The sequence below is a fragment of the Diorhabda sublineata genome, chromosome 9 (assembly GCF_026230105.1).
Source record: "Diorhabda sublineata isolate icDioSubl1.1 chromosome 9, icDioSubl1.1, whole genome shotgun sequence".
Lineage (NCBI taxonomy): Eukaryota > Metazoa > Arthropoda > Insecta > Coleoptera > Chrysomelidae > Diorhabda > Diorhabda sublineata.
In genome coordinates this window covers 5,208,671-5,223,610 of record NC_079482.1, presented here as the reverse complement: position 1 = coordinate 5,223,610, position 14,940 = coordinate 5,208,671, and the positions used below count along the sequence as shown (strand labels likewise).

The 14,940-nt window shown below is 32.9% G+C and overlaps 1 protein-coding gene across 2 annotated transcripts in view; it reads left to right on the top strand.

Moving 5' to 3' along the window:
- LOC130448923 (alpha-L-iduronidase) overlaps positions 1–14,940 on the top strand; it is a 56,515-nt gene that overhangs the window by 7,860 nt on the left and 33,715 nt on the right. The window contains exons 3-5 of one of the 2 annotated variants that reach the window (XM_056786526.1): positions 1,794–1,963; positions 2,157–2,249; positions 7,499–7,796. In XM_056786526.1, the coding sequence (XP_056642504.1) occupies positions 1,794–1,963; positions 2,157–2,249; positions 7,499–7,796 (561 nt within the window). The remainder of the gene's footprint in view (positions 1–1,793; positions 1,964–2,156; positions 2,250–7,498; positions 7,797–14,940) is intronic. The other variant, XM_056786527.1, reaches the window with a different exon arrangement.

Here is a 14,940-nt window from a genome sequence, read left to right as displayed (position 1 = left end):
CTTGATCCTTTTATTTGTATTCAATTAAAGTGATTTGCGAATTTATAACATTCTATTTCAATTAGGGTGGCGAAATCAAGGGTAGAAACGAGGTTTTTTCCCATGAAATGAAGGGATTCTATTTTATTTTCGACCCAACGCTCTTATTTTATGTATTACAAAGTCTTATAGTCTCATTTGAATGGTTTTTAACGAGATTCAATACATTTTTTTCGTAAAATTGACCGTTTCCCACTGATTCAATTTTCAAATTATCAAAATCTTCGGTTCTACATTTAACCTTCTTACGGTTCTATCGAGAAAATTTAAAGTATCCGAGTTATGTGTCAAAAATCGATTCAAAATATGCTTTTTTTGTAACAAAAATTCGAAATTTCAATAACGAATAAGTCAAAAAGTATTGATTTTTCGAAAAAACTCCATTGTTCAAAGAATTCCTTTATCTATAAATTTCTACGGTTAGTTTCAACAGTTTTTTGAGGTATTTACTATCTACAGTTAAATTTTCAAGCAAATCGATGCACCTTGATGGTAATTTGAGGTAAAACCATTGTTCTCTAGACTATTCTTCCAATATCAATTGCAGAAGACAGCTATGCGAGGAACAATCAATATTTCACGGCACTTATACCAAATTAAGAAATGAAAAACTATGATTATCATGAACATAAATGCATTTCTATTGGCCGAAGCTGTCGGAAGGCGTATGTACACAATTTCTTCGAAATATTCCTGCTAGACAGTCTGTGATAAGCAGTGGCGTGGCTTGGTGAGATTAATTTAATGAATAAATATACAAACACAGCAAGTTCTTTTAAATATATTGCTGAATGGACTAGAGTAAATAAATGTTCCATTTATTTAGTGATCAAGAAAGGGGTTGCTGTGGATCATTCACAGAACTGAAAAGCAAAAAACTGAAGTCAGTTGACAAAGCTACTCAAGATTTTATACGTAGAACAATTTATATAAGGAGAACAAGGCTGGACATTTGAAATAATACAGCAAAAGGTGGCAGATTATCCAGAATACAATTATACCAGCTTAGAAACATTGCGTCAAGTTTTGTCAGCATGTGGTTTTAAAGACAAAAAACTGAATAAACGGATGGCAATGACCGAATCGTCAAGGATCGTTCGAAGGCGACAAGATTATTTGCGTCAGATAAAAGTTTACCGAAGTTCTAATATACACATAATTCATCTAGATGAAACATGGTTTGATGTAGTAAATAAAGATATGACAGCAGAATTATTTGAAAAGTGGTTTAATGAATATCTTTTCAGTCTTCAGAACTGAGTAAAGAGGTTGTAGAGCTCGTAAAGAAAAAGCTCTAGCAGCAGACCGCAAAGAACTTTGGAAAAACTGTGGTGAAAATGTTATCAATTATCATTTATTTTCTTTTATGGTTTTTGCTTCGAAATTTTGTTTCCCTGAAAAAAGAAACGAATGGGGTACAAAAAGGGTTCAGTTCACGTTTGGTACCCAGTTTAAACCAAACTCCCTTACAAGCAGATACATTTTACTCGTCTATTTACGTTTTATAATTTAATATTCAGTTGTAGTAAGTTAACGAGGTATAATAATATTTTTTTCATATTTTTGAGAGTATTTATAAAAATAATGAATTTTTAAAATGAGCCTATGGTATATCAAACAAAAAGGGTTTTTATAATCTGCAATTGATATTGGAGGAACTATAAGCACTTGTGTCTTTTTATAAAGATAAATTATACTATATTTTCGATAAATTTGTAATTTGAAAATTCCTAGAACTCAAGTTTCTTTTACAGAAATAGTGAATACAATTTTACTAATATGGATATATTTGTGAATGTATTGCAACAAAGTGGATTGCGTCCAGGATTTGAAATAATGGGATGTAAAAGTGAATTAGTCGATTTTGACAAAAATAAAATATTTTGGAAAAATTTATCAAAGCAGATTGCTAGTAGATATATAGGTACGAGCTTTTATAAAATTTATATTTGCCAGAATTATTGTCCATTGAATTAGGTCGAGACAAAACTGGAGAATGGAATATAAGTTAATCTAACAATATAATACAAAACACAAATACGATTTTTTTCTAATTTATAAATGTGATAATATTTTATTATGATTCTTTGGTTACATTTTACTACAATCATTTTTAGACATGTTTGGGAGTGAAGTGGTAAATTGGAGATTTGAGTCTTGGAATGAACTAGATTTATTACATTACAACTGCCTCAATTTCACTAAATTAGGTAAATTTGATTTTAAGTAGCTTTTTATTAATAAAACTGAGTTTTATTAGATATAATACTAAAATTTATATTTTTTTCTTCTTTAGACCCACTTTCGAGTGCGTAAAAATTTACTTTACGCACTAGGGTTTGAAGAATTAGTTATTTATGCAATATTTATGCAACAATTGCAAAAAGTAAGAGTTTTTTGCAGTGACGTGATTTGTCTAACGAGGCCGTTAGGTCGAGTTTGACAACACGTCGAGTACAATAAACAGTTTTTGCAGGAATTGCATACAATATTTTTCTGCGTTCATGAAAAAAGGATAATGTAAGAGCAAAATATTCAATAATTAATGAACACTATCGGTTAACATTGAGAAAGCTAGGAGCCAGTGATTAGGAATGATTTAATGTAAACCTTATTTGTACTATTATCATTAAAAGTAAAGGTAATTATACACTTTCACGGTCACCTGGTTTTTTGACTTTAGAAAATCGAAAAATGGATGGATTTTAATGATCTTGGTCTCAAAATGTTCCATTTTACGGCGGATTTATAAAAAAAATTAGTAGAAATAGCTGGAATGAAAATTTCTCATAGTTTTACTGTTTTAAATCGTAAAAAAAACGGTTTTGAAAAATAATCCTTTACAAAAAATTATCTCATTATCAGATAAAGTTCTTATATTTTTTTTTGTATTCTACATAAGTTAATAAACAATTTGAAAAAAATCCAAAAAGAATGATTTTTTCAGTTTTTATAGCTTAAAATGAAATCGATGAGAAACAATCAATTTTCTTGAATAGTTTCGTACTATATTCTTCAATGTTAATAGTTTTTGGACCATTAAAAATCGAAAAATAGATAAATTTTATAATTTTGTTCTCAAAATGTTCCATTTTACGACGAATTTATGTAAAACACGGGGGTAGTAGCTGAATTTGCGGTTTTTAATAGTTTTAAACCTTAAATATTAGAAAAACTTTTTTTTATAAATCCGCCGTAAAATGGAACATTTTGAGACCAAGATCATTAAAATCCATCCATTTTTCGATTTTCTAGAGCCAACCTAACCTCACCTAACCCAACCTAACCTAACCTAACCTAACCTAACCTAACCTAACCTAACCTAACCAAAAAACCAGATGACCACGAAAATGTATAATGACCATAATTTTTTGTAAAGGATTATTTTGCAAAACCGCTTTTTTTACGATTTAAAACAGTAAAACTATAAGAAATTTTCATTCCAGCAATTTCTACTAATTTTTTTTATTAATCCGCCGTAAAATGGAATATTTTGAGACCAAGATCATTAAAATCCATCCATTTTTCGATTTTCTAGAGCTAAAAAACCAGGTGACCGTGAAAGTGTATAATTACCAAAGTAAATTCATAATTTTTGCAATTTTCAATATTAATATTTCTTAGTGAATTATTAGGACGTAATTTCGGGTATTTACGGTATATATCGATCAAATTTAATCCTTCTTCAACTTCAGTCCTAATAACAAAACGCCGTTTTTTTAGTCAAATTTTTCAAGGAAAAATTAGACTATTACAGTAGGCATGACTAGAAGAAAAATAGGGGGCACATCATTTTTCCCATGTTTTGAGACTTCCTGAACACGATTATGATGGTTTTTCGAATGTCTGTAGTTTATATATACATCTATATATCTGTTTAAGCTACAATTCTTATTTTCGTCTCTCGAGCAATTGCTATGGGTTCGATTTGGTTCAAAATTAGCATACATGGCTTTTTTGAAAACAAATGAATATTTCGAGGGGTCGCAGTGCAAAAAAGTGGTTTTTGACCTTTGCTCACCTCTGCAGGTCAAACGAAAAGCGACTGAAAAATGAAATTTCACATGTAGGTTCAATTAGTTTCCATCTCCACCCCTCTCCATTTTATGGTCATTTTTGTTATATTTTCTCATTTTTTTGGCCAGAAAAAGTTTAACTAGAGGGTGCGAACTTCGCATGCAAGTAGGGGTGATGTTGAAGAATTGTCTTTCTCAAGTTCAAAGTTTTCTTCTTCAGTTCTTCTAGCACAAAACCCCCGAAATCATTTTGATCGTTGTAATTGTTGAACTGGACCGCCTCCTATTTAATGAATAATACGAGTATGATCGTTGCTAGAGTGATTTTTTTTACTTCCCATTTTCGAAATTTCTTGTCATTATGACAATTTTTTCTTTGTTGTCAATTGGAATTGAACAAGAGGGTTCGAGACCACCGGGTCTATTGAAATTATGAATTTTCATTCGAGAGAGAGAGTTAACTTGTGAAATGAAAAGTTATTGAGGAATAGCAAATTTTCCATATAAAGAAATAAGATTGAAAATTGATATCATTTCCAAGTAATTCATTTTATCGAAAGATTTGTTTGTGTATTAGTTAAATTCTTCATTCGACGAAAAATTCGACTTTCGTGATGGAGCTTTGAACCTCCTTCTAAGTCTTCAATACTCAATTTTTGGAGCTCATCTCTACGATATGCCCTTGCGATGCCAAATATTACAGCGACCAACAACAAATAATTTTAACATGTCTTACAAAAGCTAAAGAATAATTACTGACTTACTTTTTTTATCAAATCCTGCAGAATTCTGTTTCATAAATGCCATTAGTTTTTTGTAATTTTTTAATAATAATGAGGGTTGAATATCTTTCGATCCTTTTGAAAAATATCTATAAAGCACATTTTCCATAAGATTTACAACTTTTTTTTATCGATGCACCACTCTCTAAACCGGTTATAACGAATTTTTATTCACTAGGTTATAAATTTAATGGCGCTGTATTTGCTATTTCATTAACTTCTGGCGGAGTCCCGACAAATTCGTCTTCATCACTATCATCTATTTTTCCAATGATATTACTAATTTTTAAACTTTGTTTAATTGTCAAAAAACAATTTTCGACCGAAATTTCTAGAACTGCAGGGTTGTATTATCCAAATCATACTAGTCGTGATCGAGAATGTTTGAGGCGTTTAGGTTTGTAAATTTTAGAAAAAAAAATGTATTTTCTATTAATTCCGTAATTCAGTACATAATAAATATGATTGATGATAAAATAGATGATGGGTGCAATAAATATCCACTTTTTCCAGTAAATATAGTTCAGTGAAATTGTACTTATTGCATGTATGTAGAAAAAAATTTCATAATTTTTCGCCCCTCTCTCCTAACGAAACGAAATCAGTTTTATTTCTATTCAAATTATTTTTTGATAAAATTAACATCAAATCAAAGAATTAACAAAAAAAAATAATTAATTATATTAATAGAATTATATAAATTTAATAATATCGAGTCCATGGACTACTCTGATGTGCTCCTCTATATTATCTAACGGGTGGCGCAAAAAGAACGTATGTATTTGAGTTGTTTTGTAGGATAGGGCTTTATTGTTATTAGTGTTCAACTGATTCAAAGTTCAAAGTTCCACGAAATGCAACCCAACACAATACTTCGTTGGGTTGCCTCTTTACGCACAATTGGATCAGTTATGAAGCAGAAGTCGTTTGGACAGCGCAAACTCCACAAAATGTCGACAGAGCTAGGGCGTCGGTTCTTCGAAGTCTTCGCCGCTCCCTTTAACGTGTGATGTAATTTATGGATGACCCCTAGTGCGTTAAAAAACGTATTAAGGTCTCCGTAGTGTCGTGGCTAGGCTAAAAGGTCCCAGGTTCAGTCGCGCTGATGTTATTTTTTACTTTTCTACTTATTCGGTAATAATTATTAGTTTAATATGGGATTTATACATACCGAAGAGAAGAATTGATAAATTCAATAACTGCACAAAATCTGTTCTTTTGTTAATTTGTTCTAATCCCGATTAAAAAGTTCAAAATATTAATAAACATACATTTTATGAGGAAAATTATCATCAAACTTCTGTATTTTGTTAAAATTTTCGCTAGTAGAAAAAATATTGTACGCAATTCGTCTGTAAAGGCTTTTTTGGTTATAGTATCTAGTTTTCTATAAGTTCCCATATAATTTAAATGATCCCCATTATGTCTAGGGTTGTATTCAACATTTCAACTACATTTCTTTCAAGTGTACAGAGTTTGTTGAGTAGCAGGTTTTTTTGTTACAAATTGAGTTTTTCTACTTTGCTCAACTAATGTATAACAGGTGATTGATTAGTGTGATGGAATTCAGTGCCTTCTTTGTCCTTTCAGATATAAATTTCGAAAATTTGAGGGATTATATTCATCATTAGAATCCACATTTTGAAATTATTTACAATCACCGAATAGTGAGCCATATCAAAGTTACATTTTTTTAAACGAAGCACTCTATATATTATTACTTATTTGGTATCAGTTTGACTTCGACATTACAAAAATATAGTGTAACGATGTGATCTATAGGGTATTCAAAAAGTTATAACCAATTTTCTATAAAAATCGTAACAAGTTTAATACCCTGTACAATGTATGGGAAAAATCTGATGAATGAAGATCTGTTGCGGTCAAAGGATTCTAATAGTAGTAAAAACTATGGAAAATTATCTATTTCGTTAATATTAAATGAATCTGATACAAAATACTAATAGATTATTTTCTCGGTTTTTACAAATGTATTTTATGTGAGTATCGAAAAGTACTACCAACATCTTCTTTTTTATCGAGTAGAACCTTCACCTAAAGTTATTAGTTTTTGAGATAGTTTGACTTTTCTGTGCGATTTGGCTGCGATTTATTTGACATTTTAAATTTGCTGTTTGGTACTGCAGAAGAGTATATTACAATTTGTACTTTATTCTTAATGTAACCTCAGAAAAATGAGTTCATTTTATTAAAATCTGGTTACTTTGGTGGCCACTATACTGGATAATTTTTACCGCTCCATCTTTCATCATTCAGTTCACCATTAATTAATTGATTAGCGTGAGCAGGCGCACCATCATGCAAAAACTACTCAGAAAAATAAAGTCCAACTACATATTTACCGATACCACACCGTGCATTCAATGGTGTCGCATTATTTAGCTTATATACAAAATATTCTTTTGTCCTTGAGTGGAATAGTTTGGATGCTAGTGTCAATATAACCAATCCTGTATATTTTGAAAATTTTTGTATGTATGTGTTTTATTTTTCATTTCAATGTTTGGTGTATCTCGTACAATAACTCTTGTTAATCCAGTCAGTATTTAAATTCTATTTTCCTTTGAAATTTTTTCGCTTTCATATTTATTTTCCGGAATTCGTTCCACTTATTTTAATCACATTGTCTCAACGTTTCAGAATACTTCGACTACGTCGTAGGATGCAACGAAGGGTTAAAATCCGCTTTTTCTGCTTTGAATTTGTCTTATAATTTTGGTGGACCGGCGGGTCTATTTAGAGATAAAAACCATCCTCTCTGTTGGGGCATTTTGGAATTTTGCTCTTCTGCTTCGGTTGATTTGTGCTCTTTCAAGTATATTTCTTTTCATAGAAAAGGCGGGGGGAGTGCTAGCGGGGTTTTAAACGGAAGTTTAGAGGCGATGGACCGCATTTTTGACAAGTTTCCAAAGCTGAAGACCTTTCCGGTGTCCAATGAGTAAGTAAAATTCATATATATTTTTTTCAAAATATCTGCTTTTAACAAACACGTGAAAAATTTGAATATTTAATGATTACACTGGCAATCTGTTTTCCTCACACGAACTTTGTGATGATTAATAACTAATTAATAATAATAATCAATAACTTTATCAATCAAGTTTAATTTCAGTTCGCTTGAAATTTTCCTTAATAAATCTAATATTGAAAAAGTTATGTTCAATACTACTTGGTACGAACCGTGTAACTAGCGCCCTAGTCAGACTAGAGTCAGACATAAAAACTAATTCATTGGATGTATCAGTTTCCAAAACTTATTCGTATAAAATTTTAATACAATGTTGCCAGTAGTTGCCTCAAAATCTTAAAAAATGTGTATTGTTTGCAAACCCCAAATATTTTGCCGTTTCCTATCTATCCTGGACACCCTATATATGTTGTGTAACGTGTCCTATTAGGTTGTTCTTATTCCAAATACACTATCCAAACTTATCACCGCCCGACAGACCATTCCTACATAGTGCCGAACTGCCTGTGCCTCTAATAAACCAAAAGTCAGGATTCTATTTCTAGTCAGGAATTTCTTCTTAGTCAACTCGATAAGGTATCTCAAGAAAGTGACCCAAGTTATGAATCGTAAACTTCAAAGGAACTGCATTTATTGATACGAAGTGATTTGAATTTGTCTAAAAACAAAGCTGAGCTTTTGGGGTCTAGCTTAAACGACTGGAATTTACTTTCTCCTGGTACGAAAATTTCTTATTGTCGACATCGTGACGATGGAGTGAAACCTTACTTTTCCAAAGCAGATGATTTAGTTTATTGTGATAACATTCCTGTAGTGATGAATTTTGAATATGATCCAAGTCACTGACGATTGCTCATTGACTCATCAAAAACTATCTTGAAAGCAGTGTCAGGTTGCCCATGGTTCTGATATGAAAGAGACCTTCGAGAACATGAAGTTACTTCTTGAAAAAATTAAATACATTGAACATGTTTGAAAAATTTAGGGAGATTGTAAAGTCTTTTGCTTGGGCTACAGCTTGGTTACAAAAAATATTTGCGAATGGAACAGCAGTGACAGAAAAAGTCACTATCCAAAGAAAGTATGCACCAAGCGTGGATCACTCGCTCCAGGGCAGAAGAATGTTAAAAATGATCCTTTAGTGAACCCTGTCGACATACTGTTACCATCGCTGCATATTAAGCTCGGCCTGATGAAAAAATTTGTAAAAGCTATTCCCAAAGATGGCAGTGGATTCTTATATCTGAGAGAGAAATTTCCCAAACTCCTCGAGGCAAAAATTAGAGAGGGAATATTTATTATTCCACAAATACAAGAATTTATGAAGGAAAGAAGCTTTAAAGGAAACTTGAATGATCTGTAAAAAGGTTGGACATGTTTTTTGAATGTTGTCCAAAATTTACTAGGAAACCATAAAGCGGAAAATTACAAAAACTTAATCAATGAGCTGGATTTCCCTCCCAAGAATTTGATTGCTATGTGTGACGAACAAGACAAAATATTTCATCATTTCCTTAATAGAAAAGCGCTACTAAGGAAAAAAGTCTAGAAATGCTAGCAAAGACTTAAAAGGGACTTACTAGAAGCCAAACATTCAAGAAAATCATAGCCATTTATTCTACATTGAGGAATATTTTTTCAAGTGATTTTTGTAGTATTTATAAAAATATATATCTTGCTGACACAAAGAAATTTGATGTATCAATTTTTCTTTGATATATTATAAGTTTTCGTGGGACAAAAAAGCTTGAATTTTGTTGACCAATGTTATGCGGAAACCGAATGTGGTATGCACCCAGATTTGGCAACAAAACTGAAAGGAAATAAAGTAAATAAAGACTCGTTAGGGATTCAAACTCAAATTCTAACAAAAACTCAACAAAAAATGGAATTTCAACGATAATATCCTTTGAAATGGTAATTTTTTATTAGTTTGCATTACTAAGATCTGCTTTATTTGTTCAGGTAATATCACAAGAAATACTCTTCTTAATGTGGAATTTAATGTACTCGTCGTTACAGTAGATTTTTTAAAATTTCCTGGACTGCAAGAGTTAAGTCTAACCATCATACTATAATCATTATGCATGGTGCAAGATTATAGTGATAGGAGATGTACAAGGAAAAAAGTAGAGGTCAATCGCCTTTGAGATGATCTGATCAAAGCAAAGAAGTCTCAGACCACGTATCGTTACACCAGACTAAAAATTGGGAATAGCGACATTCCAAAGAGTTCACGACCCTCATGACTGAGAGAACGCCCCAATGACTCCGTTCAATAACAGAAATATTCTTGAAATCTGCAAGGTGGACGATCAAGTGTTTACCAGTTAATTTTCACTAGTATCTGCTACTTTGCAGCAGCTATGTTTGGTCTGGTGTTAACGTGGAAGAGTAACACCTCCTGGAAGTGACAATCTTGTCTTTTGCGTCGATTTTGAATTTTAATTTGGTGCAAGTCACCATAGTAAAAGATTGCGTTGATTGTCTAATATTCGTTTAAGAAATTACCTGTACAATCCCAAAAAAACCGTGGTCAACACTTTCTGTAGCGATGAGAAATGTATAGGGAAAAAAAGTAGAGACCGATCGCCTTTGATATGGTCTGATCAAAGCAAACAAGTCTCAAACCACGTATCGTTATACCAGGCTGAAAATCGAGAAATATAGAAAAGGAAATAGAGACATTCCAAATAGATCACAACTCTCACCTTAACTTGCTCCAAGAGACTGCAGTAGAAGGTTGCGTTTATTGCCCAATATTCGTTTAAGAAATTACCTCTACAATCCCAAAAAAACCATGATCAACACTTTCTCTATTGATGTGAGATGTACTGGGAAAAAAAAGTAGTGGCCTATCGCCTTTGATCTGATCAAAGCAAACAAGTCACAGATCACATATTGTTATACTAGGCTGATCATCAAGAAATATGGAAGGAGACAAAAAAAGGAATAGCGACATTCCAAAGAGATCACGACCTTCATGACAGAGAAAACGCCCCCAGTGAGAGAGATATTTGTCGTTCAAGTGCTTAACAGTTAATTTTCACTAGTATTTGCTTTTTTGGAGCAGCTGTGTTTGGTCTGGTATTGACGTGTAAGAGCAATACCTCGCGGAAGCGACAATCTCGTTTTTTGCGTCGACTTTGAAGCTTAACTTGCTGCAAATGACCACAGTAGAAGGTTGCGTTGATTGCCTTATATTCGCTTAAGAAATTACCTCTACAATCCCAAAAAATTGAGGTCAACACTTTCTCAGCAAACAATTGTACATGATGAAAACTTATAGTGTTGGGAGATGTACAGGTAAAAAAGTAGAGGCCCATCGCGACTATTGTAGATATTTAATTCGCAAAAATTAGTCGTAGAAGAAGGCGATGAATAAATATATTACAGAAAGGGAAGACATTCAGAACGAGAAAGGATGATTAATGTATTGCTGTCTTAGTTTAGCGAGAATAAAGAGTGTAGGAATATTTAATAATAATCAAAATATCGTTTTATTTACATACATGATTACATACGTACAGGTTTGGTCCCACTTTTACCGTTGTCCATTGAATTAGTCGAATCGGAGTCACGCATGTTTAGTACGCAACCAAAGAGAGATAAAAATATGATTCTCTTTTTACTCGCTACCGACCTCCACCTATAAACATTCCTATTCTATCTTCAATAATATTTCTATGGACACCTTGTTGGCGCCTGATTCTTTTTTCTGATTTTTTACCGACTATGAGCATTCGTCATTTTTTAGACAGAACAGTCCTACAACGATAGAAAGTGGGAGGGAAATAGTAGAATGATACTCTAAATCACCTGAAATTACTCTATACTTTTTCACGAGTTGCATTTTTTACCGCCCTTTGAGAATTTGAATTTATGATACAATCATAAAGGAAGATTCATAATTTGACTAAAAACTCTAACCAATATTATAACAATATCATCAACTTTTCAAACAAATAATACTTATAAATAATAAAATTGACTATTTCCTTCGAAAAATTTAAGCCAACCAAAAAGCTGTAATATTTTATGTTTACCTAGCAACGATCAAATTTCAGCGATAATACTGCACTAGTGCAAATTATCGATAATTTGCACTAGTGCCTGCCAAATTTTCGTCTAGGATTAATAAACATCATTTGGTTTTAATTTTATATTTTAAGAAAAGGAACAATTATTGAAAATGCAATTAGAATATACAACTTTACTGGAGGCCGACGATGGTGTTTCTATGCTGCTTCCACCACTTCTTATTGTTACTTCGCTACTGTCATTTCGCATTTTTTGTACAATTTCCTCGTGGTGTTCACTATTTACTTGGAGGTAACTCTTTATCGAGGCCTGATTTGAGTGTCCGGTAACCTTCATAATTTGATTTTGTGAAACCCCAACCTGGGCAAGCTGAGTAACTGCCGCAGCACGGTTCGAGTGATTTGTCACTTTTATTCTTTTCGTGTCAATTCCTATAGCTTCCGCTGCATCTCTTGTCCACTTTGAAATTTCATTTCGTCCTACTGGACAATTTTTAAAAAAAACCTTTTGATGTTTCTTTCATCCATGATGGGTTTACAGTTAAGAAAAGACGATCGACCGTAATATGTTTTCCTCTTTTTTCTTTCAACATTTTAAAAAGCCTGCAAAATTATAATGATAGATTGTTTGATATCATGCTTTAAATTAAATACCTTATTGGGCATTTATCAGGCTCGGTGGTGTTTTGGACTAACCATCTTTTTTCTGTTAACCTATGACTCCCTCCTTGCGCTGTCTTAGAAAAAATAGGATTATAAGCTATGCGTCCTGTAGGGTTGCCGTGCGTCTATTATTTGCGTGGAATTCTGCCCAAAACGTAAACTCATTTTGAAATATTTTTTCACGAACAAAACTGTTGTCAATAAGTTACCGTAGATACCAATTCAATGCCAATATGATGATCGTCAACTACGGTATAATTTAAAGAATAACAAATTTTAAACACAGAATTAAGTTTATTTTAAATTAAATTTTTCTCAGGAAATAGTCTGCCAAAATGCCCTCTCGTGCATGTCAAATTGTCTCATAATTATCGACAATTTGACTCGCACTCGGGACATTAATATTGAAAATCCACCTGCTTAGATATTTTTTTGTTTTGGCTAGTAATGAATTTACGCGTCAATGTGTAATAACCACAATATGCAAATTTCTGATCGTTACACATATAACTGTAGGTGTCGTATCGCTAATCACTATTCTTGGATATCGTCCCAATTATATCCGCTATAGGAATACAAATAGGATCATTTGTAGAAACAGCGACATCTGTAATTGCTTTCGACAGTTTCATGTTTTCTGGTTTCTGGAATAAGGCCAAATCGGTATGACATATTGCACTCAAGTCTTGAATTTCGCCGTTATGCGCGACTCGAATTACGTAGAAAATTCGGTTTATCTTCGCCAATTTGAGCATGTTAGTGACAACTTGAGAAATAACTTCAGCAAAGTGTTGAAATTAATCAAGAATTGGAATTTCGTTACGAAACTCTTATTTCAGGAGCAAATTAGTGACGTTGAGATTACGACTATCTGCATTTAATCATATTAACCTCTATGCAACAAACTAACGAAATGTATACAAGAAATGGCTACTGTTACATTGCCGTGAGTTTAATTAGTCAAATATGTATCTCCTCAAAATAGCTTTTTGACCAGAATTCAATAGTACACATACATACTGCTGCTGATTAAAAAAAAACATCTTCCTCTTTAGCCTTCGTTAATATTTACCAAAAAAGGGAAAATATAGTTTCATGTCTTTATAATATTCATATTAATAAATCCTTAAATATATTAAATCTATACAAAGATGGCTGAAAAAACTGACAGTTGACAGAAGTCAGAATGAGCTTTTGTAGAAACAAAACCGTTACAAATTATTTTTTGTCTAATTCCTTTCTTTTATTACACATTTTCTTAACGAACGTTGTAATAATTTACTCATTGGTTGAATAAAGTTGGACGTGACAAGTCTGGACTGCAAGGTGGACGATCAAGTGTTTACCAGTTAATTTTCACTAGTATCTGCTACTTTGCAGCAGCTATACTTGGTCTGGTGTTAACGTGGAAGAGTAACACCTCGTGGAAGCGACAATCTCGTCTTTTGCGTCGATTTTGAAGCTTAACTTGCTTCAAAAGACCGCAGATGAAGGTTGCGTTGCCTAATTTTCGTGTAACAAATTTCTTTCTTCACTTTATACTTTTATTCAGGAGTATAATGATAGACTCATGTCTCGTTATAGGTACACTATTAAGCCAGCAACCTTGGAGCCCAATTTACTGAGTTGTTTGAGCCCAGCTCCGTTCCGATTATATTTTGGACATAGCTGACTCCAAGCTCTTCCAAAATTTGAAGCACTGTAAAACGTCGATTCCTCTACGGTTTTTGATCGTTAAGAAATCTAACTATGAATATATTGTTACTAAATCACAGAAACCTAATAGTTTCTAATAGAACATTGTAGATTGTTTTGGGGAGTCGTTTTGGTTCTACATCTGCAGCTATACCTGGAAGATATTTTGTACAAAACTCTACAACTCATTGCTCTGCTTCCAAAATACATAGACACTTCCCAATGGAGGCTATTTATTTTGGGTTCTTGTGTTCCACATCCCTAGGTGTTAGTACCTCTACTTCAAGGTACTTAAGCTTTCTAGAGATATGGGCAGATGTTTGCTGTTTCCGTGACTGGTTCGCAGGATCTGCAGTTTTTGTTCTCTGCCCTGCCAATCGTCTTGAGGTCAGAGCAGTGACCTGTTAGAAGACCGATTACCATTTTCATGTCGTTTGTGGTCATCACGAGAAGTTATTAAGACTCCTTGGTTGATATGGTTATTAATATTTTGGATTGACTCAGTGTTTCTCCAGTAAGACTCCATCTGACTCTTTAGCCATTCGTTCAGTTCGTTATTAATATGGCATCTCGTGAGATCCCCTTAGGGTTCTGGTCCAAGATATTGAGTCGTTGCCCCTTTTTGGTAAGACTGCCTGCTTCCCCATTTCCTGGTAACCCGGAAAGCCACATTAGGGTTATTTTGTTTTTGTTAGCTAGTGCTTTTTGAGCTAATT